This window comes from Mustelus asterias, chromosome 1, assembly GCF_964213995.1.
Source record: "Mustelus asterias chromosome 1, sMusAst1.hap1.1, whole genome shotgun sequence".
Classification (NCBI taxonomy): domain Eukaryota; kingdom Metazoa; phylum Chordata; class Chondrichthyes; order Carcharhiniformes; family Triakidae; genus Mustelus; species Mustelus asterias.
This window is the reverse complement of record NC_135801.1, coordinates 182719968-182745651: the sequence shown is the minus strand read 5'-3', so window position 1 is coordinate 182745651 and position 25684 is coordinate 182719968. Positions and strand designations below refer to the sequence as shown.

The following is a 25684-nucleotide window of genomic DNA, read 5'->3' as shown; positions in this document are numbered from 1 at the left end:
TAAAGTCCAACAGGTCTATTTAAGAACATAATTTGGGAGCACAAGCTTTTGGAGCACTGCCCCTTCCTTATTATTTTATTATTTTAATGCCATGGGATTTCTTTAAACTCTCAACCCAGTCTTCCAACTTAACGAGTGGCCAGAGTAAAACGAGTAGCAATTCCCCAAAAAAATGTTGCCGCAATGAATGAACTCAACTCCAATGATGAAAACAAAATTAGCATTGAAGAGAGAGCAGGCTGGGAGTTGTAGTCCTGGTTGTTGTGCAGTGAAGGACTACATTTCCCAGGTACATGGGAGGGGGGGTGGGGTGACTGAGAGCCACAGCCCTGTTTAGAGTGGTCCGGGGGAGTGGCAATGTGGCTGAAGCTTCCTGCACTCCTGTCCTTGGGGCTGCGCTGGGGTTTACGGGCGGCTCCGCAGCCGCCGCTGTTGATAGCGAGGAGGAAGTTCAGCGCAGGCATGGAGGAAGAGGCGAAGAGGAAAGCTGGTTACATGGCTGTAGATAATCACGTGCAAGTGAGCCGAGCTCTCAATCAATGTATCACAATGCATTTTTAATTCATTGCAAAACTGCCTTTGAATTGTTGTCCCCCGTCCCAGATCAGGTTAATTAACCATTAACATTCTGTGTGAAACTGCATGGACATGCTGTCCTGGGGCTGGGAGGGGGTGGGAGGATAGGGTTGGTAATGTGCTTTTAGACTATTCACTATTGTTTACTGTAGTGTCGATTTACAGTTAGGCACAGGACATGCTTGTGTCACTGGGCATTGAGCAGATGTGGAAAAGTCAGCAACAGTTTTTGTGTGAATGTTTTACTTTCACCCCCCCCCCCCCTCCCCTCCTTTTGCAACTTCAGTTTCAGTCCATTGGGGTACCAGTCCCAGAGCGGGAGAGAGCAGATAGGTCTTTACATTTGTTTACAGTCAATGGAAATCCTCTTTAAATTTGATTTTTATTGTCACATGTACTCTTTTTTGCACACTATACAGATAAAGCATACTGTTCATAGAGTACATGGGGAGAAGGAAAGGGGAGGGAGTAGAATGTAGTGTTGCAGTTACTCAGGTTGTAGCGAAAGATCAGCTTTATATACAATAGGTCCACTCAAAAGTCTGATAGTAGCAGGGAAGAAGCTGTTCTTGAGTCAGTGCGTGATCTTGGACTTTTTGTATCTTTTTCCCGATGGAAGAAAGTGGAAGAGAGAATGTCTGGGGTGCACATGGTCCTTAATTATGCTGGCTGCTTTTCTGAGGCAGCAGGAAGTGTAGACGGAGTCAATGGATGGGAGGCTGGTTTGCGTGATGGATTGGGCTACGTTCACAACTATTTGTAGTTTCTTGTGGTCTTGGGCAGGGCAGGAGCCATACCAAGCTGTGATGCAATCAGAAAGAATGCTTTCTATGGCACAACGGTAAAAGTTGGTGAGAGTTGTAGTGGATATGCTGAATTTCCTTAGTCTTCTGAGAAAGTAGAGGCGTTGGTGGGCTTTCTTAACTATATGGTTGGTGTGGAGGGACCAGAACAGGTTGTTGGTGATCTGGGCACCTGGAAACTTGAAACTCTTGACCATTTCCACTTCATCTCTGTTGATGTAGACAGGGGCATGTTCTCCACTACATTTCCTGAAGTTGATGATTATCTCCTTTAATTTCTGACATTGAAGGAGAGATTATTGTCATCGCAACAGTTCACCAGATTCTTTATCTCTTTCCTGTACTCTGTATCGTCATTGTCGTGGGCCAGATCCCAAACAATGGTGTCATCAGCAAATTTGAAAATCGAATTGGAGGGGAATTTGGCCACACAGTCATCGGTGTATAAGGAGTATAGTAGGGGGCTGAGGGGCACCGGTGTTGAGGATAATTGTGGAGGAGGTGTCATTACCTATCCTCCTTCTTTGAACTCCTTACTTGTAAAATACAAAAAAGGCTGAAATTTCTAGATCCACACTGCTCACAAGACAAACTGTAAGAGGGGCAATTCATTTACAGCCACGAAGGACTGATTCCCTCCAGCAGGCTTCTCTAAGTTTTTTATTACCTACTTTGGGTGGACTTTGTGAGTGAAAATGGGCTGAGTTGAATTATTGAGATGCACCAGACTTATGCACTCAACCTGCTCAGCTAGAAATTAGTGGCTTCCGAATTGTTTTTCTGATATATTTATTTGTTGGTGGGAATATGGACACTTTTGGCGAAGCCAGCATTTATTGCCCATCCCTAATTGCCCTTGAGAAGGTGGTGATGAGCTGCCTTCTTGAACCGTTGCAGCCCACGTGGTGTAGATGCACCCACAGTGCTGTTAGAGAGGGAGTTCCAGGATTTTGACCCAGCGACAGTGAAGGAACAGAGGTTATATTTCCAAATCAGTGTTCGAGCTTGGCTTGGAGGGGAACTTCCAGGCGGTGATGTCCCCATGTATCTGCTGCCCTTGTTCTTGTTGGTTGTAGAGGGTATGGTTGGAAGGTGCTATTGAAGAAGCCTTAGCGATTTGCTGCAGTGAATCTCATAGATGGTACACATGGCTGCCACTGTTCAATGGTAGTGGAATGAATGAGGTGCCAGTCAGGTGGGTTGCTTTGTCCTGGATGGTGTCTAGTTGTTGCCTGAGCTGCACTCATCCAGGCAAGGTGGGGTTGGGGGGGGGGGGGGGGGGGGGCGGTATTCCATCACACTCCTGACTTGTGCCTTGTAGATGGTGGACAGGCTTTGGGCGGTCAGGAGGTGAGTGATCGCCGCAGAATTCCTAGCCTCTGACCTGCTCTCGTAGTCACAGCATTTATATGGCTAGTCCAGTTCAGTTTCCAGTTGATGTTAACCCCCATGATGTTGATCCTGGGGGATCCAGCAATGGTAATGCAATTGAAGGTCAAGGGGTGATGGTTGGATCCTCTCTTATTGGAGATGGTCATTGCCTGGCATTTGTATGGCACGAATGTTATTTGCCACTTGTCAGCCCAAGCTTGGATGTTGTCCAGATCTTGTTGCATTTGGACATGGACTGCTTCAGTATCTGAGGAGTGTTGAATAATGTGCGGGTTAGGTTGATTGGCCATGCTAAATTAGCCCTAGTGTCAGGGGGATTAGCAGGGTAAATATAAGGGTTTACAGGAATAGGGCCTGGGTGGGATTGTGGTCTTTGCAGATTTGATGGGCTGAATGGCCTCCTTCTGTACTGTGGGGATTCTATGAATGGTTAAACATTGTGCAGGCATCTGTGAACATCCCCACTTCTGATCCTATGATGGAAGGAAGGTCACTAATGAAGTAGCTGAAGATGGTTGAACCTCGAACACTAACCTAAGGGACTCTTGCAGTAATGCCCTGGACCTGAGATGATTGACCTCCAACAACCACAACCATCTTCCTTTGTGCCAGGTACGACACCAGCAAGCGGAGAGTTCCCCCAATTCCCATTGACTCCAGTTTTGCTCAGATTCTTTGATGCCACACTCGGTCAAATGCTAACTTGATGTCCAGGGCAGTAACTCTCGCCTCGCCTCTAGTGTTCAACTCTTTTTGTCCACGTTTGAACCAAGGCTGTAGTGAGATCAGGAGGTGAGTGACCCTAGTGAAACACTCACTGAGCAGGTTAAGTGCAGCTTGAACGTACTGTTGATGACCCCTTCCATCACTTTACTGATTAATGGAGGATAAACTGATGGGAATGTAATTAACAGGGCTGGATTTGTCCTGCTTTTTGTGTATAGGGCATACCGAGGCAACTTTCCACATTGCTGGGTAGCCACTGTTTGTAGCTGTACTGGAACAGCTTGCTTAGAGCTGGAGCACAAATCTTTGCAGGAATGTTGTGAGGGCCTATATTCTTTGCAGTATCCAGTGCTTCACGTGAATCGAAGTGACTGCAGACTGACACCTGTGATGCTGGGGTCCTCCAAAGGAGGTCAAGATGGATCATCTACGAGGCATTTCTTGCTGAGGATTGTGCAGTGGGAACCGCTCTGATCAGTGTAGCACTGAGCTGATACCCCAGGAGAAGGTCTCTGGTAGAGTCTTGCATTATGGAATCATAGAATCCTTACAGTGCAAAAGGAGGCCATTCGACCCATAGAGTCTGCACTGACTCTCCCAAAGAGCATCTCACCTAATCCCATTCCCATGAATTTCATGGAATCCTACAGTGCAGAAGGAGGCCATTTAGCCCATTGAGTCTGCACTGACCACAATCCCACCCAGGCCCTATCCCCATAACCCCGTGCATTTACCCCAGCTAGTCTCACTGACACTGAGGGGAATTTAGCATGGCCAATCCACCTAATGTGCACATCTTTGGAATGTGGGAGAAAGCCAGAGCACCCGTAGGAAATCCACACAGACACAGGGAGAACATGCAAACTCCACACAGCCACCCAAGGCTGGAATTGAACCCAGGTCCCTGGTGTTGTGAGGCAGCAGTGCTAACCATTGTGCCACCATTATGTTGTCTCAGTTGTCACATCTTATGAGGGCTTTATTGACCTTAGTGGGGCAGGGTGGAAGCTGCACCCATGCTCTGGATTCACTCAATATAATGGTGTGGATGTTGGGCAAAGAGGTACATTTCTTTAGTGCCCCCACAACCTCTGGATGTTCTAAAGCTCTATATATCCAATTAAGTACTTTGGAAATGTTATAGCGTTGGAAATGTGGCACAGCAATGTGGTAATGATAAGGTAATTTGTTTTGTTGATGATGGATGAGTGGTAAGATTTGGCTAAGATACTAGAACTCGCTAGCTCTTTGAACCTTTGACATCTACCTAAGAGGGCGGACGGGGTCCAGTTTAACATCTTCTTTGAAAGACTGCACCTCTGACAGTGCAGCACTCCCATATTCCCAATGGCAATGGCTTGATGTTGGTGGGAGGAACTATTCATGATCATTAATGGGGTGATTTCTGCAGTGAATGCATATCTCCACACGCAATGACAGTTTGGGTTTGATCAGTTGGCTAAACTTATTAAAATGTTGGAGTCTCGAGACAAAATCTTCACAGGTCATCTCCCTCCAATATGGAGGGAAAGCTATCTTGCTGCTTGTCCAGGCCAGATCAGTCTACCTAGCAGTAGGCGTCATGGAGCCAAATGGGAGTTTTTCACCTTTCAAGGCGTCATGGAGCCAAATGGGAGTTAGTCCCATCCCTCAGTGATGGATTTATGGCTCAATTTGCTGTACCAGGAGAACTGGTTAGTGCCATGGAGTACCTGGGGAGGTAGATGCCTAGTGGTATTTTCACTGCACTAGTAATCCGGGGACCCAGGTTCGAATACCACCACGGCAAATGGCGAAGTTTGAATTCAATAAAAATCTGGAATTAAAATGTCTAATGATGACCATGAAATCATTGTCAATTGTCATAATCTATTTGATTCACCAATGTCCTTTAGGGAAGGAAATCTGCCATCCTTATCTGGCCTGGCCTACATGTGACTCCAGATCCACAGCAATGTGGTTGACTCTTAACTGCCCCCTCAAGGGCAATTGGAGATGGGCAATAAATGCTGGCCAGTCAGTGATGCCCAAACCCCGTGAAATACATTAGTACTGTAGACCTGAAGGAATTAACTTTGTTTTAAAGTTCTTAGGTCAAGATCCTCATCTTGACGTGAATTCATTGTACAAAATGGAGTTCTGTACTTTTCCTCTCTCTCAGAAGGTGGCAATCAAAAACACAGGTTTGAGTGGCTATTGGATGCCAAGAACTCCTCACCTACAGCATTGACTATAAAATGGGTGTGTATCACCATCATAGCGTCATTCAGAATGCTGCATTCAATAGTGGTTGCACCAGCTGGGCGCTGTAGAGCTTCACCAACAGATGTGTCTCTTTGCAACTTGATTCTCCTGGCCATCAAGCCCTGGGTGTGGAGCGGGTGCTGTTTATATAAGTGACACAGGGAGAGAGGTGTTAAACTGCCGTCATCAACCAGGTTAAAGAATGGCCACACCGCAATTCCTTGAAAGTGAAATAAAGATCCTCTTCCACCTGGTTCCATCTCCAAGCTCGCCTGTGAAACCAATCTCTGGCAGGTAGATTGTGGGAGCCATCGCAACTGCTGAGATGTCATAGAGTAGGCATAAATGAGTCTCTGGTTAGCAAGATGTAACAAGGAGTGTGCCATAGAGATCAGTGCTGGGACCGCAACTTTTTTCAATTTGTATAAATGACTCGGATGAAGGGACCAAATATATGGTTGCTAAATTTGCTGATGATACAAAGATAGGAAAGTTGTGACATTACATAAACTGCTTGCTTCGGTATCTCTCTCAGGCCAGTGGGAGTACATCTGTTGTTGTATGTCTAGAAGCTTTGAACTCTGATCGTTTTATTTACTCTTTCACAGAGTGTGTGTGAAGCTTGCTGTCCTTTTGAAGAAAGACCAAAGTCATCTTTGCCTTTTTCATTGTGTTACTGAAGGATTCTGGCCAGACAAAAGTGGGCAGTGCTGGTGATATAAGCAGTATTTGGGACATGCGTTCCCTTGTACCTTCCAATCAATGTGCTTGACATGAGCCAAGTCAAGACTTGGCACCATACTTGGGGATACTTGCACCATATTCCGATTGGTTACCCTACTGTTAATTTGATATGATTGATTATTGTCACATGTTGTTAGTATACAGTGAAAAGTATTGTTTCTTGGGCGCTATACAAAGGATACTGTCCATAGAGAAGGAAAGGAGAGAGTGCAGAATGTAGTGTTACAGTCATGGCAAAGGTGTAGAGAAAGATCAACTTAGTGCGAGGTAGGTCCATTGACTCTATCTACACTTCACGCTGCCTCGGCAAAGCAGCCAGCATGATTAAGGACCCCACGCACCCTGGACATTCTCTCTTCCACCGCCTGCCTTCGGGAAAAAGATACAAAAGTCTGAGGTCATGTACCAACCAACTCAAAAACAGCTTCTTCCTTGCTGCTGTCAGACTTTTGAATGGACTTACCTTGCATTAAGTTGATCTTTCTCTACACCCTAGCTATGACTGTAACACTACATTCTGCACTCTCTCCTTTCCTTCTCTATGAGCGGTATGTTTTGTCTGTATAGCGCACAAGAAACAATACTTTTCACTGTATGTTAATACATGTGATAATAAATCAAATCAAGAAAAGGGAAGAAGCTGTTCTTGAGTTGGTTGGTACGTGACCTCAGACTTTTGTATCTTTTTCCCGACTGAAGAAGGTGGAAGAGAGAATGTCCAAGGTGCGTGGGGTCCTTGATTATGCTGGCTGCTTTTCCGAGGCAGCAGGAAGTGTAGACAGAGTGAAGAATTGGTCTTCATTCATGACCTTTTGTAGTTTCTTGCGGTCTTGGGCATAGCAGGAGCCGTACCAAGCTGTGATACAACCAGAAAGAATGGTGCATCTGTAAAAGTTGGAGAGTCGTAGCTGACATGCCAAATTTCAATTTATGTTCAAGTTGGCAAAGTGCTCACTATGTAGCACAACACAATAAACGGGGGCATGGTAATTCTATTAGGAATGCCTTGAGTTGACATTCTGAGCTGCTCCTTTCCATGCCAATCAAACCCCAGTACAGAAAGTTGCATGCTCTGGGGCCAAGTATTTTTGTGTGTGTGAATTTATGGAGAGAATAGTCACACCCGGCAGCGAGGAATACAATGTCACTTTAACCTGAACCCACTCGAGCTGTGTTATTTTTGTGTCTTAGGACAACCAAGCGCTGGGAATCGGCAGTGGATCCACAATAGTCTATGCTGTCGACAGAATAGGTGGGTTCTGCTGCTGATTTCTAGTAAGATATGAAACTATTAAACTAACTCTGTTTTGTTTTTCCTGTCTCTGCAGTTTAATCTGTGAGAAACATTGCTTTATGATTCCGATCCCCCAACAGTGAACTTACTGAGTGAATTGCTGAGCTACTGTACAATTTAAGCAAGTTTCAGATTTGATCCTAAAGAGTCAGAATCGTATAGCACGATGGGAGACTGGAGGCTATCATGTTGGTGCCGCTCTCTGAAAGTGCTGTCCAATTTAGTCCTATTTCTCTGTTATTTCCCCATTGCCCAGCATCATTTTAATTAGCAAGTACAACTGCATGGTAGGTTGTTGCATAAGGTTAAATTTCACGGGATCCAGGGTGAGGTAGCCAATTGGATACAAAATTGGCTTGATGACAAGTAGTCTCACAACACCAGGTTAAAGTCCAACAGGTTTATTTGGAATCGGGAGCTTTCAGAGCGCTGCTCCTTCATCAGGTGAGTGGAGAGGTAAGTTTCACAAACACGGCATATCTAGACAAAGACACAATTGCAAGATAGTGGCTGGAGTGCGAGTCTTTACAGGTACAGGCAGTGCGAGTGGAAAGGGGGATAATCACAGGTTGAAGAGGTGTGAATTGTATCAAGCCAGGACAATTAGTAGGATTTTGCAAGCCCAAGCCACCAGGTACACGGTACATACTCATGCGACTCGGCCAACGTTGTCTACCTGATACGCTGCAGGAAAGGATGTTCCGAGGTGTGGTATATTGGCGAGACCATGCAGACGCTACGACAACAGATTAATGGGCACCAATCGCCAGGCAGGAGTGTTCCCTTCCAGTCGGGGAATACTTCAGCAGTCACGGGCATTCAGCCTCTGATCTTCGGGTAAGCGTTTTCCAAGGTGGCCTTCAAGACACACGACAACGCAGAGTCGCTGAGCAGAAACTGATGGCCAAGTTCCGCACGCATGAGGACGGCCTCAACCGGGATCTTGGGTCCATGTCACACTACATGTAACCCCCACCATTTGGCCTGGATTTGCGAAATCCTACTAACTGTCATGGCTTGAGACAATTCACACCTCTTTAATCTGTAATTATCCCACTCTCCAATCACACTGTCTGTACCTGTAAAGACTTGATTACCTGTAAAGACTCACATTCCAACCATTATCTTGCAATTGCGTCTCTGCCTAGATATGCCGTGTTTGCAAACTTACCTCTCTACTCACCTGATGAAGGAGCAGCGCTCCGAAAGCTCATGATTCCAAATAAACCTGTTGGACTTGAACCTGATGTTGTGAGACTTCTTATTGTGCCCACTCCAGTCCAACGCTGGCATCTCCACAACTTGATGACAGAGGGTGGTTGTAGAGGGTTGTTTTTCAAACTGGAGGCTTGTGACCAGCAGTGTGCCTTAGGGATTGGTGCTGGGTCCACTGTTATTTGTCACTTATATTAATGATTTGGATGAGAATTTAGGAGGCATGATTAGTAAGTTTGCAGATGACACCAAGATTGGTAGCATAGTGGACAGTGAAGGTTATCTACAATTGCAACAGGATCTTGATCAATTGGGCCAGTGGCAGATGGAGTTTAATTTAGATAAATGCGAGGTGATGCATTTTGGTAGATCGAACCAAGGCAGGACTTACTCAGTTAATGGTAGGGTAATGGGGAGAGTTATAGAACAAAGAGATCTAGGGGTACAGGTTCATAGCTGTTTGAAAGTGGAGTCACAGGTGGACAGAATGGTGAAGAAGGCATTCAGCATGCTTGGTTTCATTGGTCAGAACATTGAATACAGGAGTTGGGACTTCTTGTTGAAGTTGTACAAGACATTTGTAAGGCCACACTTGGAATACTGTGTGCAATTCTGGTCACCCTATTATAGAAAGGATATAATTAAACTAGAAAGAGTGCAAAAAGATTTACGAGGATGCTACTGAGACTTGATGGTTTGAATTGTAAGGAGAGACTGGATGAACTGGGACTTTTTTCCCCTGGAGCGTAGGAGACTTGGGGGTAAACCTATAGAGGTCTATAAAATAATGAGGGGCATAGATCAGCTAGATAGTCAATATCTTTTCCCAAAGGTAGGGGAGTCTAAAACTAAAGGGCATAGGTTTAAGGTGAGAGGGGAGAGATACAAAAGTGTCCAGAAGGGCAATTTTTTCACACAGAGGGTGGTGAGTGTCTGGAACAAGCTGCCAGAGGCAGTAGTGGAGGTGGGTACAATTTTGTCTTTTAAAAAAGATTTAGACAGTTACATGGGTATGGAGGGATTTGGTCAAATGTGGGCAATTGGGACTAGCTTAATGGTTAAAAACTGGGTGGCATGGACAAGTTGGGCTGAAGGGCCTGTTTCCATGCTAAATTCTCCCTTGTGTACCCGAACAGGTGCTGGAGTGTGGCAAATCATAGATTCATACAGTGCAGAAGAGGCCCTTCGGCCCATCGAGTCTGCACCAACACATTAGAATCACCTGAACTCCCACCTAATCCCATCTGCTAGCAGTTGGCCCATAGCCCTGAATGTTACGATGTGCCAAGTGCTCATCCAGGTATTTTCTCAAGTGAGGCCACCTGCCTCTATCACCCTCTGTAACCTATAATTACTGTTGAACCTGCTTTCATACCCTTTAAGGCAGTGCATTTTAACTCTCAGTAACTTACTGAGCTTATTAAAAGGTTCGCCCCTCTGGTCTTTTGCCAATAATTTTATTTCCATCTCCTTTCATTAAACAGCACTAGGAAGTTCTGAGGAACAAAGGGACCTTGGCGTGTCTGTCCACATATCTCTGAAGGCAGAAGGGCATTTTAGTAGCGTGGTGAAAAAGGCATATGGGACACCTGTCTTTATCAATCGAGGCATAGATTACAAAAGCAGGGAAGTCATGTTGGAGTTGTATGGAACTTTGGTGAGGCCACAGCTAGAGAACTGTGTGCAGTTCTGGTCACCACGTTATAGGAAGGATGTGATTGCACTGGAGGGGGTGCAGAGGAGATTCCCCAGGATGCTGCCTGGGATGGAGCATTTAAGTTATGAAGAGAGGTTGGGTAAATTTGGGGTGTTTTCATTGGAGCAGAAAAGACTGAGGGGTGACCTCATCAAGGTGTACAAGGGGCATGGACAGATTGGATGAGGAGTAGCTGTCCCCTTCGCTGAAGGGTCAGTCACAAGGGGACATAGCTTCAAGGTGAGGGGCAGGAGGTTTGGGGGGATTGAGGAAAAACTTTTTTACCCAGAGGGTGGTGACAGTCTGGGATGCGCTGCCTGAGAGGGTGATAGAGGCAGGTGGCCTCACTTTAAAAGCTACCTGGATGAGCACTTGGCATGTCGTAACATTCAGGGCTATGGGCCAACTGCTGGCAGATGGGATTAGGTGTGAGTTCAGGTGTTTCTAATGTGTCGGTGCAGACTAGTTGGGCCGAAGGGCCTCTTCTGCGTTGTATGATTCGCCACACTCCGGCACCTGTTCGGGTATACTGAGGGAGAATTTAGTATGGCCAATGCACCTAGCCAGCACATCTTTCGGACGGAGTGGAAACTGGAGCACCCAGAGAGAGAATAGAGCCAACGTCTCGAGTCTGGGTGACCCTTCGTCAGATGCTGTTTGACCTGCTGAGGCTTTCCAGCATTTTCTGTTTTGGTTTCAGATTCTTCTGTGATTTGTTTACTGTTCCCTCTTGCCTATGGAAACAGTTTTTCCTGATTGAGTCCACAATATCTTTTGTGATTTCTCCACCTAATCTTCTCTGCCTTAAGGAAAGCAAGTTCCATTTTCTCTGGTTATTTCTGTTGTAAGTGAAGCCCCTCACTCGACTGCCATTCTGGTCAATCTCGTCAGCACTCTTTCTGGGGCCTTGACATTTCTTCCGAAAGTGGGCTGCTCACAGTTGGACGCAGTACTTCAGCTGGGACATAACCAGTGATTTTCATAAACTTGCAGCAATTGGCGTTATCTTCGGCCTCGTGGCCCATTCTAACTGTCCTGGTTTGAGACAATTCGCATCTCTTTAACCTGTGATTATCCCTCCCTCCATGCACACTGTCTGTACCTGTAAAGACTTGATTACCTGTAAAAGCTCGCATTCCAACCATTATCATGCAATGTGTCTCTGTCTATATATGTCATGTTTGTGAACCCACCTCTCCACCCACTTAGGAAGGAGCTGCGCTCCGAAAGCTCGTGATTCTAAATAAACCTGTTGGACTTTAACCTGGTGTTGAGAGACTTCTTCATGAATATTAGTTCACTAACAATACCAGTGTACCACCGCCTCCCCCTTATCCTGGAACCATTCTCGTGAATCTTTTCTGCACTCTCTGTACTGCCTTAACATCTTTCTGAAAGTGTGGCCAGAATTGGACTCAGTGCTCCAGTTAGGCTCAACTCGTATTTTATGCAGGCTTTAACATAATTTACATGCTTTTGTACTCCACGTCCCTATTCAGAAAGTCCTGAATTCCATGTTTTATTGTCCACTTTCTCAACCTGCCTTGCTTGCAACAGTCAATGATTTGTGCATCTATATATCTCCAGGTCCCTCTGCTGATGCACCTCCTTTAGAATTGTGCTCTGATTTTATCTTGTGTCTCATTCTTTCTGTGAAGATGTTTGGGGGAGATGGTGGCACAGTGGTGTTGTCATGGACTAGTAATCCAGAGACCCAGACTCTGGGGACCTGGATTCAAATCCCACCACCGCAGATGGTGAAATTTAAACTCCATTTTTAAAAAAAATCCGAGATCTCCTTCATTAGATCTTTGTAAAATCCCATCCAGTTCACTAATTTCCTTTTAGGGAAGGAAATCTGCCATCCTTACCTGATGTGGCGACTCCAGATGCACTGCAATGGCCTAGCAAGCATAATGGCCTAACAAGCCACTCAGTTCAAGGGTAATTAGGGATGGGCACTAAATGCTACCCCACATCCTGTGAATTAATCTTTAAAAAACATGAATAAATTACTGCTTCTCTGTGGCACAGTGGTTAGCACTGCTGCCTCACAGCGCCAGGGACCCAGGTTCAATTCCCGGCTTGGGTCACTGGCTGTGTGGCGTTTGCACATTCTCCCCGTGTCTGAATGGGTTTCCTCCAGGTGCTTCGGTTTCCTCCCACAGTCTGAAAGACGTGCTGGTTAGCTGCATTGGCCATACTAAATTCTCCTTCAATGTACCCGAACAGGCGCCGGAGTGTGGTGACCAGGGGAATTTCACAGTAACTTCATTGCCGTGTTAATGTAAGCCGACTTGTGACAATAAATAAACATTTTTTTAAAATGTAATCTGCCCAAGTATTCATCCACTCGACAAACCCCTGTTCTCTCCTGAGGTTTATCACCAACTTTCTCTCAGTTAACAATGCTTCCAAGTTTGGTGTTGACATCAAATTTTGAAATTGTGCCCTGCGCACCCGAGTCTCGATGTGGAGATGCCGAGTCTCGGCCATTAGTGTAAATGAAGAAAAGCAGCAGCTCCAACAGCGACCCCTGGGGAACTCCCCCATTCCACCAGACTGACAGCTATTGTTCAGCTTTTTGTCCTATCCATCGAGTGTAATCAAGTGTTCATTGTGCACTGGCTTTAAAGATTAATTCATGTAAGGTTAATTTACGGGGTTGGTTGGCATGTGTGTTTATTCATTTGTATTTATTTCACAAAGTAAATTATTTACTCAGCCGTGGCCCAATTGCTTGGTCTCTTGGAGGAGAGTAGATTAGATATCTGCTACTTTCTCCTGTCACTTTAAAAACATTTGTTTCTGATCCCTGCAGCTAAACGGGTTCAAGACGAGAATCTGAAAATAGTCTGTGTTCCTACCTCATTCCAGGTGAGACTGTCGTTAATGTTCTCGAACGCCTGTGTACTGCGTATTTACCCCGGCGACGTGCAAGACAAGTTGAAGTTTCCAAATGACCTGATAAAGTTTGACTTGCATTTATATAGCGCCTTTCATGGCCACAAGACATCCCAAAACACACTACAATCAACGACTTACAAAAAGACTTTCGAAAGTATGGTAGAAAATACAATAGTCAATCTGAACATAGAACATTACAGCGCAGTACAGGCCCTTCGGCCCTCGATGTTGCGCCGACCAGTGGAACCAATCTAAAGCCCCTCTAATCTACACTATTCCAATATCATCCATATGTTTATCCAATAACCATTTGAATGCTCTTAATGTTCACGAGTCCACTATTGCTGCAGGCAGGGCATTCCACGCCCTTACTACTCTCTGAGTAAAGAACCTACCTCCAACATAAGAACATAAGAAATAGGAGCAGGAGTAGGCCATCTAGCCCCTCGAGCCCGCCCCGCCATTCAATAAGATCATGGCTGATCTGACGTGGATCAGTACCACTTACCCGCCTGATCCCCATAACCCTTAATTCCCTTACCGATCAGGAATCCATCCATCCGCGCTTTAAACATATTCAGCGAGGTAGCCTCCACCACTTCAGCGGGCAGAGAATTCCAGAGATTCACCACCCTCTGGGAGAAGAAGTTCCTCCTCAACTCTGTCTTAAACCGACCCCCCTTTATTTTGAGGCTGTGTCCTCTAGTTTTAACTTCCTTACTAAGTGGAAAGAATCTCTCCGCCTCCACCCTATCCAGCCCCCGCATTATCTTATAAGTCTCCATAAGATCCCCCCTCATCCTTCTAAACTCCAACGAGTACAAACCCAATCTCCTCAGCCTCTCCTCATAATCCAAGCCCCTCATCTCCGGTATCAACCTGGTGAACCTTCTCTGCACTCCCTCCAATGCCAATATATCCTTCCTCATATAAGGGGACCAATACTGCACACAGTATTCCAGCTGCGGCCTCACCAATGCCCTGTACAGGTGCATCAAGACATCCCTGCTTTTATATTCTATGCCCTTCGCAATATAGGCCAACATCCCATTTGCCTTCTTGATCACCTGTTGTACCTGCAGACTGGGCTTTTGCGTCTCATGCACAAGGACCCCCAGGTCCCTTTGCACGGTAGCATGTTTTAATTTGTTTCCATTGAGATAGTAATCCCATTTGTTATTATTTCCTCCAAAGTGTATAACCTCGCATTTCTCAACGTTATATTCCATTTGCCATATCCTCGCCCACTCACTCAGCCTGTCCAAATCTCTCTGCAGATCTTCTCCGTCCTCCACACGATTCACTTTTCCACTTATCTTTGTGTCGTCTGCAAACTTCGTTACCCTACACTCCGTCCCCTCCTCCAGATCATCTATATAAATGGTAAACAGTTGCGGCCCGAGTACCGATCCCTGCGGCACGCCACTAGTTACCTTCCTCCAACCGGAAAAACACCCATTTATTCCAACTCTTTGCTTCCTGTCGGATAGCCAGTCCCCAATCCACTTTAACACACTACCCCCAACTCCGTGTGCCCTAATCTTCTTCAGCAGCCTTTTATGGGGCACCTTATCAAATGCCTGTCCTGTGTCTCTCATCCCTCAATTTAAAGCTATGTCCCCTCGTGCTAGCCATCACCATCCGAGGAAAAAGGCTCTCACTATCCACCCTATCTAATCCTCTGATCATCTTGTATGCCTCTATTAAGTCACCTCTTGACCTTCTCTCTAACGAAAACAACCTCAAGCCCCTCAGCCTTTCCTCATACGATTTTCCCACCATACCAGGCAACATCCTGGTAAATCTCCTCTGCACCCTTTCCAACACTTACACATCTTTCCTATAATGCGGCGACCAGAACTGTACGCAATACTCCAAATGCGGCCGCACCAGAGTTTTGTACAGTTGCAGCATGACCTCCTGGCTCCGAAACTCAATCCCTCTACCAATAAAAGCTAACACTCTGTACGCCTTCTTAACAACCCTATCAACCTGGGTGCCAACTTTCAGGGATCTATGCACATGGACACCCAGATCCCTCTGTTCATCCACACTACCAAGTATCTTACCATTACTCCTTCCCAAGTGAATCACCTCACACTTTTCCGCATTAAACTCCATTTGCCACCTCTCAGCCCAGCTCTGCAGCTTATCTATGTCCCTCTGTAACCTGCCACTTCCCTCCACACTGTCTACAACTCCACCGACTTTAGTATCATCCGCAAATTTACTAATTCATCCTTCCACGCCCTCATCCAGGTCATTTATAAAAATGACAAACAGCAGTGGCCCCAAAACAGATCCTTGTGGTACACCACTAGTAACTGAACTCCAGGATGAATATATCCCATCAACCACCACCCTCTGTTTTCTTACAGCTAGCCAATTCCTGATCGAAACCACTAAATCACCCTCAATCCCATGTGTCCGTATTTTTTGCAAAAGCTTACCATGGGGAACCTTATCAAACGCTTTGCTGAAATCCATATACACCACATCAACCGCTTTACCCTCATCCACCTCTTTGGTCACCTCAAAGAACTCAATAAGGTTTGTGAGGCACGACCTACCCTTCACAAAACCGTGCTGACTATCCCTAATCAAATTATTCCTTTCTAGGTGATTATAAATCCTATCTCTTATAATCGTTTCCAATACTTTTGCCCACAACAGAAGTAAGGCTCACCGGTCTATAATTACCAGGGTTGTCCCTACTCCCCTTCTTGAACAAGGGGACAACATTTGCTATCCTCCAGTCTTCTGGCCCAGTTCCTGTAGACAATGACGACACAAAGATCAAAGCCAAAGGCTCTGCAATTTCCTCTCTAGCCTCCCAGAGAATCCTAGGATAAACCCCATCCGGCCCAGGGGACTTATCTATTTTTACCCTTTCCAGAATTGCTAACACCTCCTTATGAACATCAATCCCATCCAGTCCAACAGCCTGCATCTCAGTACTCCCCTCGACAACACTGTCCCTCTCCAGTGTGAATACCGACGAAAAATGTTCATTTAGCGCCTCTCCTATCTCTTCAGACTCCACGTACAACTTCCCACTACTGTCCTTGACTGGCCCTAATCTTACCCGAGTCATTCTTTTACTCCTGACATACCTATAGAAAGCTTTAGGGTTTTCCTTGATCCTACCTGCCAAAGACTTCTCATGTCCCCTCCTGGCTCTTCTTAACTCTTTCTTTAGGTCCTTCCTGGCTAACTTGTAACTCTCAAGCGCCCTAACTGAGCCTTCACGTCTCATTTTAACATAAGTCTCCTTCTTCCTTTTCACAAGAGATTCAACCTCCTTAGTAAACCACGGTTCCCTCACACGTCTGCTTCCTCCCTGCCTGACAGGTACATATTTATCGAGGACGCATAATAGCTGTTCCTTGAACAAGTTCCACATTACAATTGTGCCCATCCCCTGCAGTTTCCTTTCCCAACCTATGCCAGCTAAATCTCGCCTAATCGCATCATAATTTCCTTTCCCCCAGCTATAACTCTTGCCCTTTGGTATATACCTATCTTTTCCATTGCTAAAGTAAACGTAATCGAATTGTGGTCACTGTCACCAAAGTGCTCACTTACCTCCAAATGTAACACCTGGCCTGGTTCATTACCCAGTACCAAATCCAATGTGGCCTCGCCTCTTGTTGGTCTATCTACATGCTGCGTCAGGAAGCCTTCCTGCACACATTGGACAAAAACCGACCCCTCTAAAGTACTCGAACTATAGCTTTTCCAGTCAATATTTGTAAAGTTAAAGTCCCCCAGTACAACTACCCTGTTACTTTCGCTCCTATCCAGAATCATCTTTGCAATCTTCTCCTCTACATCTCTAGAACTTTTCGGAGGTCTATAAAAACTCCCAACAGGGTGACCTCTCCTTTCCTGTTTCTAACCTCAGCCCAAACTACCTCAGTAGACGAGTCCTCATCAAATGTCCTTTCTGCCACCGTAATACTGTCCTTGACTAACAATGCCACACCTCCCCCTCTTTTACCACCTTCCCTGCACATAACAAGATCCCACAAACAGTGATCACATACATAGAAACAGGAGGAGGCCATCTGGCCCTTTGAGCCTGCTCTGCCGTTCATTATGATCGTGGCAGATCACCAAATCCAGAGGAGCAGCACGGTGGCACAGTGGTTAGCACTGCTGCCTCACAGCGCCAGGGGCCTGGGTTCGAATCCCGGCTTGGGTCACTGTGTGGAGTTTGCACATTCTCCCTGTGCCTGTGTGGGTTTCCTTCGGGTGCTCCGGTTTCCTCCCACAGTTCAAAGATGTGCGGGATTAGGTTGATTGGCCATGCTAAATTGACCCTAGTTTCAGGGGGGTTAGTAGGGTAAATGTGTGGGATTACGGGAATAGGGCCTGGATGGGATTGTTGTTGGTGCAGGCGCAATGGGCCAAATGGCCTCCTCCTTCTGTATTGGTGGGATGACTATCCTGATCCCACCTTTCTTTCTTCCCCACGCCCCCGCCCCCCCCCTCTACACACCCCTTGATCCCTTTAGCCCCAAGAGCTATATCTAATTTTTTCTTGAAATCAATAGAAACATTTTGATGATGATCAAGAATGTTTTGTAAGTGATGTTGATTGATTGGTAAATATTGGCCAGGACATTGAAGAAAATTTCCCTGCTCTTTTTTTTTTGAAGTAGTGAGAGAATAGATGGGGGCCTTACTTTGACATCTCGTCTGAAAGGCAGAGTCTCCGACAGTGTAACATTCCCTCAGTACTGCACTGGAGTGCCAAGTAGAAGTTGTGTTCCCAAACCATGGTAGACGAAATTTAATGTGGAAAAATGTGAGATGATACATTTCACTGGGAAGAGTGAGGGGCAATATAAATTAAAGGGTATAATTCTAAAGGCGCAGGAACAGCGGGAAGGGGAGTGGGTAGAGCCTGATTTGCTGTTGCAGAGTGTTGGCAGGGACACACCAGGCTGAATGCAGTCCTACGATACGGTAGCTGTTCTATGTCAGAGATAGATAGGTTCTTGACTAATAATGGGATCAGGGGTTATGGGGAAAAGGCAGGAGAATGGGGATGAGAAAAATGTCAGCCATGATTGAATGGCGGAGCAGACTCGATGGGCCGAGTGGCCTAATTCTGCTCCTGTGTCTTATTGGCTTACGAATGTGTCATTTGGGTTGATGTTGTAACACAGACCTGTGAAATTGCTGTTTGTTGGAGATGCTAACCCTGCACCCTGCCAACATGTTCTATTTCATAGAATCACGGAATGGTTAAAGCACCAAAGGGGGCCATTCAGCCAGCCGCATTCATGCTGGCTCTCTGCAAGAGCCAATTCGCTCAGTCTCACTGCCCTGCTTTTTCCCTGTAGCTCAACTGGAAATGTTATCTATTCAGCTAATTGGCCAGTTCTCTTTTGAAGGCCTTGATTGAGTCTGCTTCCATCATTTATGATAAAAGCAAAATTCTGTGAATGCTGGAATCTGAAACAAAAACAGGAAATGCTGGAAAATCTCAGCAGGTCTGACAGCGTCTGTGGAGAGAGAAAAGAGCCAACGTTTCGAGTCTGGATGACCCTTCGTCAGAGTTTTTTTTTTGCTCTCAGCTATGACGAAGGGTCATCCAGACTCGAAACATTGGCTCTATTCTCTCCCCACAGACACTGTCAGACCTGCTGAGATTTTCCAGCATTTTCTGTTTTTGCTTCCATCAATTGTTCTGTTGGATGCCAAGTATCCTGGGTGGCACAGTGGTTAGCACTGTTGCCTCACAGCGCCAGGGATCCGGATTCAATTCCGGCCTGGGGTCACTGTCTGTGTGGAGTTTGCACATTCTCCCCGTGTCTGTGTGGGTTTCCTCCAGGTGTTCCGGTTTCCTCCCACAGTCCAGAGATGTGCGGGTTAAGTTGATTGGCCATGCTAAATTGCCCTTGGTGTCAGGGGGACTGGCGGGGTGGATACATGGGGTTACGGGGATAGGGTCTGGGCGGTATTGTTGTTGGTGCAGGCTCGATGGGCCGAATGGCCTCCTTCTGTACTGGAGGGATTCAATGATTCAATTCCATGATTCTATACCCCATTGCCTGCATGAAGCAGGGAGGTGAGCTAATCTTTGCCCTTCGTCAACCAATATCAAACTATAGGTTAGTTGGTCATTCATATATCTCCTGCTGTGGGATCTCGCTGCAAGCGAAATGTACACTAACTTTGCATACCTAACGGTCATTGCATTTCTGAGATAATTCATTGTCTATGCAGGGATCGATTGTTGTTCCAGGGGAATGTGATCACGTTATTCTCTTGGTGAGCCTTTCACCAAAATTCATAAACAAGATGTTGCCACTGCTCATTTTGTGTACATCATGTAAGAACAAAGAACAATACAGCACAGGAACAGGCCCTTCGGCCCTCCAAGCCCGTGCCGCTCCCTGGTCCAAACTAGACCATTCTTTTGTATCCCTCCATTCCCACTCCGTTCATATGGCTATCTAGATAAGTCTTAAACGTTCCCAGTGTGTCCGCCTCCACCACCTTGCCTGGCAGCGCATTCCAGGCCCCCACCACCCTCTGTGTAAAATATGTCCTTCTGATATCTGTGTTAAACCTCCCCCCCCCCCGCCTTCACCTTGAACCTATGACCCCTCGTGAACGTCACCACTGACCTGGGGAAAAGCTTCCCACCGTTCACCCTATCTATGCCTTTCATGTGTATTTTATTTTTCCATCAGAGAAACTGTTTGGACCCCTGTGATAAAACGGGGACTGCATCCTGGATATGAGTCAGTTTGAGTGTGGCGAGCGTCATTCTCCTGTTGGTAAAACGCTTCTTCAGTTATAAATGAGTGCCATCTGGTCTCTACGAGTGTGAATGATGACTTCAGCCAAGTGCTCAGCCACTGCAGTTTTAATTTTTAAATGCAGCATCTTTTTATACAAGTAGTTAATGATTGGGAGGCTGTGTTATCCCACCACCCCCTACAGAAAACCCTTCAGTTCCTCCACCAAAGCCTGGTTGACCTGGAGCTTGCTGTCTGACTGTGACAGAGGGAGAGTTGTAGCTAGGCCCTGTCCAATCCTGTCCAGTTTGTACGTGCACACTTTCCACAGGGGATACGGCGGCACGGTAGCACAGTGGTTAGCACTGCTGCTTCACAGCTCCAGGGACCCGGGTTCGATTCCTGGCTCGGGTCACTGTCTGTGTGGAGTTTGCACATTCTCCTCGTGTCTGTGTGCGTTTCCTCCGGGTGCTCCGGTTTCCTCCCACAGTCCAAAGATGTGCGGGTTAGGTTGATTGGCCAAGCTAAAATTGCCCTTAGTGTCCTGGGATGCGTAGGTTAGAGGGATTAGTGGGTAAATATGTAGGGATATGGGGGTAGGGCCTGGGTGGGATTGTGGTCGGTGCAAACTCAATGGGCCGAATGGCCTCTTTCTGTGCTGTAGGGATTCTAAGATTCTAAGATACTGGATAGTGATCAACATGAAAAGCGCAAGTTAATAATTAACCCTTCTTTAATTTGGCAATAGGGTCACCTGTAGCTCCTCAGTTGCTTAGTTTGAGTGCGACAGTAGCATAAGACAAAGAGTCTATTTATTAACCTGTTCTTTCAGAAAGTAGACAACACTTTGTTTATAGAATAAATATGAGTGATTCCTGTTAACTACAAGGGAGTTGTAGATAGTGCCCCCTGTCGCACATCTTTTGAAATTTGTGTGGAACCTTCAATTATTAACAATCTTTTTATGCAAGAGAGCTGGTGTGCAACTTTCTTGCAGTAACTCTGCAGCCTACATTACGAATTGTCGAAGCTCAAACTGCATCCGTTTTGCTCCTTCAGGCTCGTCAACTCATCCTGCAACACCAGTTAACACTCAGTGACCTGGACAGACACCCTGAGGTAGGGCATGTTTACTTGTCTTTGTCGAGCGCCTGTTTTGATTGGGGAGGTGGGTGGGCTGCAATCTGAGCTAAAAATATAACGCTGGAAAGACTCAGTAGGTCAGCCAGCGTCTGTGGAGGGAAACATAGTTCATGTTTCAGGTTGTGATGAGCCATCTTAGCAACTTGAAATGCTAACACCTGTTCTGTCTCTGGGGGCATGCGCTGCTGCCTCATGGTGCCAGGGACCCGGGTATGATTCCCGGCTTGGGTAACAGTGTGCAGAGTCTGCATGTTCTCCCTATGTCTGCATGGGTTTCCTCCAGGTGCTCTGGTTTCCTCCCACAGTCCAAATGACGTGCTGGTTAGATGCATTGGCCATGCTCAATTCTCCCTCTGTGTACCCGGAACAGGCACCGGAATGTGGCTGCCAGGGGATTTTCACAGTAACTTCATTGCAGTGTTAATGTAAGCCTACTTGTGACACTAATAAGTTTAACTTTACCCTACTAATTGTTTCCCACATTCTCCATTATTATAAACAGAATGGTTGATTATGTCACACCAGACATGTTGTACAGTTGTTAGCGGTATCAGGATCTGGGTTAAATTCCGACCGTGGGTGACTGTGTGGAGTTTGCATGTTCTCCCCGTGTCTTCATGGGTTTCCTCCAGGTGCTCTATTTTCTTCCCACAGTCCAAAGATGTGTAGGTTAGGTGGATTGGCCACGCTAAATTGCCCCTGAAGTGACCAAAGATGTGAACAAAGAAAGGGAAGTACAGCACAGGAACAGGCCCTTCAGCCCTCCAAGCCTGTGCTGATCATGATGCCCTAACTCAACTAAGTAAAACCCTTCTGCCCTTAATCGGTCCTTATCCCTCTCTTCCCTCCCTACTCATGTACCCATCCAGATGCCTCTTAAATGTTGCTAATGTGCCTGCTTCCACCACCTCCTCTGGCAGTGCATTTCCGGCACCCATCACTCTGCGTGAAAAACCTCCCCCTCACATCTCCCTGAAACCTCCCTTAGAATAGATGGATTAGTCAAGGGAAATCTGTGTGGGCGACAGGACTGGAGCAGGGGAGTGGGCCTGGATAAAATGCTCTGTCAGAGAGTCGGTGCAGACTCAATGAGCCAAATGGCCTTCTGCACTGTAGCGATTTTATGGATTCCAGGCACATGAACTTGAAATAAAATTGTCCAGTAACCCATCCACCACCTCATGTATTCACCCTCTCCAACATGGTTCATTGTTCCACAGGACCAGGCTGAGGAGAAGGCAGTTGGTTTGTTCACTACATTTATTTATTTATTTTAAGTTAAATTTGTGTAAAAAATCGGAGGTTTTTTTTAAAACCGGAAGTGGGCCCAGCAGGAGTCTGGGAAGGTTTTTGGAGGGTTTAAAAGTAGGCCGCACTTTTGAGCGGGCAGCGTCGTTAGTGGGCAGCAGAGTGAGCAGGAGGCAGAGTGAAAGCTGTAGGGCTTTGGCTCACAGGGCTTAGGCGAGCAGGGGTGAGTTAATTCATTTTTTGCTGTTTCTACCTGGTACTGGCAAGGTATCTAGAGGGGATGGGTGTGAAGGCAGTGCAATGTTCCTCTTGCACTATGTTCGAGGTGAGGGACGACGTCAGTGTCCCTGCTGATTATACCTGTGAGAAGTGCATCCATCTGCAGCTCCTCCAAAACCGTGTAAGGGAACTGGAGCTGGAGTTGGAGGAACTTAGGATCATTAGGGATGCAGAGATGGCCATAGACAGAAGCTTCAGGGATACAGTTACTCCGCGGAATGAAAACAGATGGGTGACGGTGAGAGGGGCTGGGAAGAAGCAGTCGGTGCAGGGATCCCCTGTGGTCGTTCCCCTTAGCAATAAGTATTCCGCTTTGGATACGGTTGAGGGGGACGACATACCAGTGGTGAGCCGCAGTGAGAGGATCTCCGGCACTGAGTCCGTCCCTGTGGCTCAGGAGGGTAAGGAGGAGAGCGGGAGGGCAATAGTTATTGGGGACTCGTTAGTTAGAGGGATAGATAGGAGGTTCTGTGGCAGCAAAAGAGACTCGAGGATGGTTTGTTGCCTACCGGATGCCAGGGTCCGTGACGTCTCGGACCGTGTTTTCCGGATTCTTAAGGGGGAGGGGAAACAGTCACAAGTCGTGGTACACATTGGTACCAACGACATAGGTAAGAGAAGGGACGGGGATTTAAAACAGGAATTTCGGGAGCTCGGCTGGAAGCTGAGAGCAAAGACAAAACATGTGGTCATCTCTGGTACGCTACCGGTGCCACGTGATAGCGAGTTGAGGAACAGGGAGAGAGTGCACTTAAACATGTGGTTGCAGGGATGGTGCAGGAGGGAGGGTTTCAGATACGTGGATAATTGGAACACGTTCTGGGGAAGGTGGGACCTCTACAAACAGGACGGGGTGCACCTGAACCAGAGGAGCACCAATATCCTGGGAGGGAAATTTGCTACGGCTCTTCAGGGGGATTTAAACTAATTTGTCAGGGGAGTGGGAAAAGGAGTTGTAGTCCAGAAGTCAGTGTTGAGGGTGGTGAGGTATTGGGGAAGGTATCAAGGTCAAGGGTGGGTACCGGTAGACTGGAAGATGGGTTGAAGTGTGTCTACTTCAATGCAAGGAGCATCCGGAACAAGGTGGATGAACTTGGGGCGTGGATTGCTACTTGGGACTACGATGTTGTGGCCATTACGGAGACGTGGGTAGAACAAGGACAGGAATGGTTGTTGGACGTTCCGGGGTATAGATGTTTCACTAAGTGTAGGGAAGCTGGTAAAAGAGGTGGAGGAGTAGCATTGTTAATCAAGGATAGTTTAACGGCTGCGGAAAAGCACTTTGAGGGGGATATGCACATTGAGGTAATATGGGCTGCAGTTAGAAACAGGAAAGGAGCGGTCACGTTGCTAGGAGTTTACTATAGGCCCCCAAATAGTAATAGAGATGTGGAGGAAGAAATTGCTAAGCAGATTATGGATACGTGTGGGGGTCACAGGGTAGTTGTCATGGGGGACTTTAACTTTCCAAATATTGATTGGAACCTTTGTAGGTCAAATAGTTTGGATGGGGCAGTTTTTGTGCAGTGTGTGCGGGAGGGTTTCCTGACACAATATGTGGATAGGCCGACAAGGGGTGAGGCCACATTGGATTTGGTACTGGGAAATGAACCGGGCCAAGTGTTAGATTTGGTTGTGGGAGAGAACTTTGGAGATAGTGACCACAATTCGGTGTCTTTTGTTATTGCAATGGAGAGGGATAGGGCCGGACGGCAGGGCAAGGCTTACAATTGGGGGAGAGGTAATTATGATGCGATTAGGCAAGAATTAGGGGGCATAAGATGGGAACAGAAACTGTCAGGGAAAGGCACTGATGAAAAGTGGAACTTTTTCAAGGAACAAATACTGGGTGTCCTTGATAGGTATGTCCCTGTCAGGCAGGGAGGAAATGGCCGAGTGAGGGAACCGTGGTTCACAAAAGAGGTGGAATGTCTTGTGAAAAGGAAGAGGGAAGCTTATGTAGGGATGAGGAAACAAGGTTCAGATGGCTCGACTGAGGGTTACAAGTTAGCAAGGAACGAGCTGAAAAAGGGGCTGAGGAGAGCTAGGAGGGGACATGAGAAGTCCTTGGCGGGTCGGATCAAGGAAAACCCCAAGGCTTTTTACTCTTATGTGAGGAATAAAAGAATGACCAGGGTGAGGTTAGGGCCGGTCAAGGACAGTGGTGGGAACTTGTGTATGGAATCAGTAGAGATAGGCGAGGTGATGAATGAATACTTTTCTTCAGTGTTCACCAAGGAGAGGGGCCATGTTTTTCAGGAAGAGAAGGTGTTACAGGCTAATAGGCTGGAGGAAATAGATGTTCGGAGGGAGGATGTATTGGCAGTTTTGAATAAACTGAAGGTCGATAAGTCCCCTGGGCCTGATGAAATGTATCCTAGGATTCTTTGGGAGGCGAGGGATGAGATTGCAGAGCCTTTGGCTTTGATCTTTGGGTCCTCGCTGTCCACGGGGATGGTGCCAGAGGACTGGAGAGTGGAAAATGTTGTTCCTCTGTTTAAGAAAGGGAATAGAAATGACCCTGGTAATTATAGACCGGTTAGTCTGACTTCGGTGGTTGGTAAATTGATGGAAAAGGTCCTTAGGGATGGGATTTACGACCATTTAGAAAGATGCGGATTAATCCGGGATAGTCAGCACGGATTTGTGAAGGGCAAATCGT

At 46.5% G+C, this 25684-nt stretch overlaps 1 protein-coding gene across 1 annotated transcript in view; it reads left to right on the top strand.

The window, feature by feature from the left end:
* Positions 1-300: 300 nt before the first annotated feature.
* rpia (ribose 5-phosphate isomerase A (ribose 5-phosphate epimerase)) overlaps positions 301-25684 on the top strand; it is a 43214-nt gene continuing 17830 nt past the window's right edge. Inside the window, exons 1-4 of the mRNA XM_078224047.1 lie at positions 301-519; positions 7677-7737; positions 13512-13567; positions 21412-21471. Coding sequence (XP_078080173.1) covers positions 358-519; positions 7677-7737; positions 13512-13567; positions 21412-21471 — 339 coding nt within the window. The 5' untranslated portion in view covers positions 301-357. The remainder of the gene's footprint in view (positions 520-7676; positions 7738-13511; positions 13568-21411; positions 21472-25684) is intronic.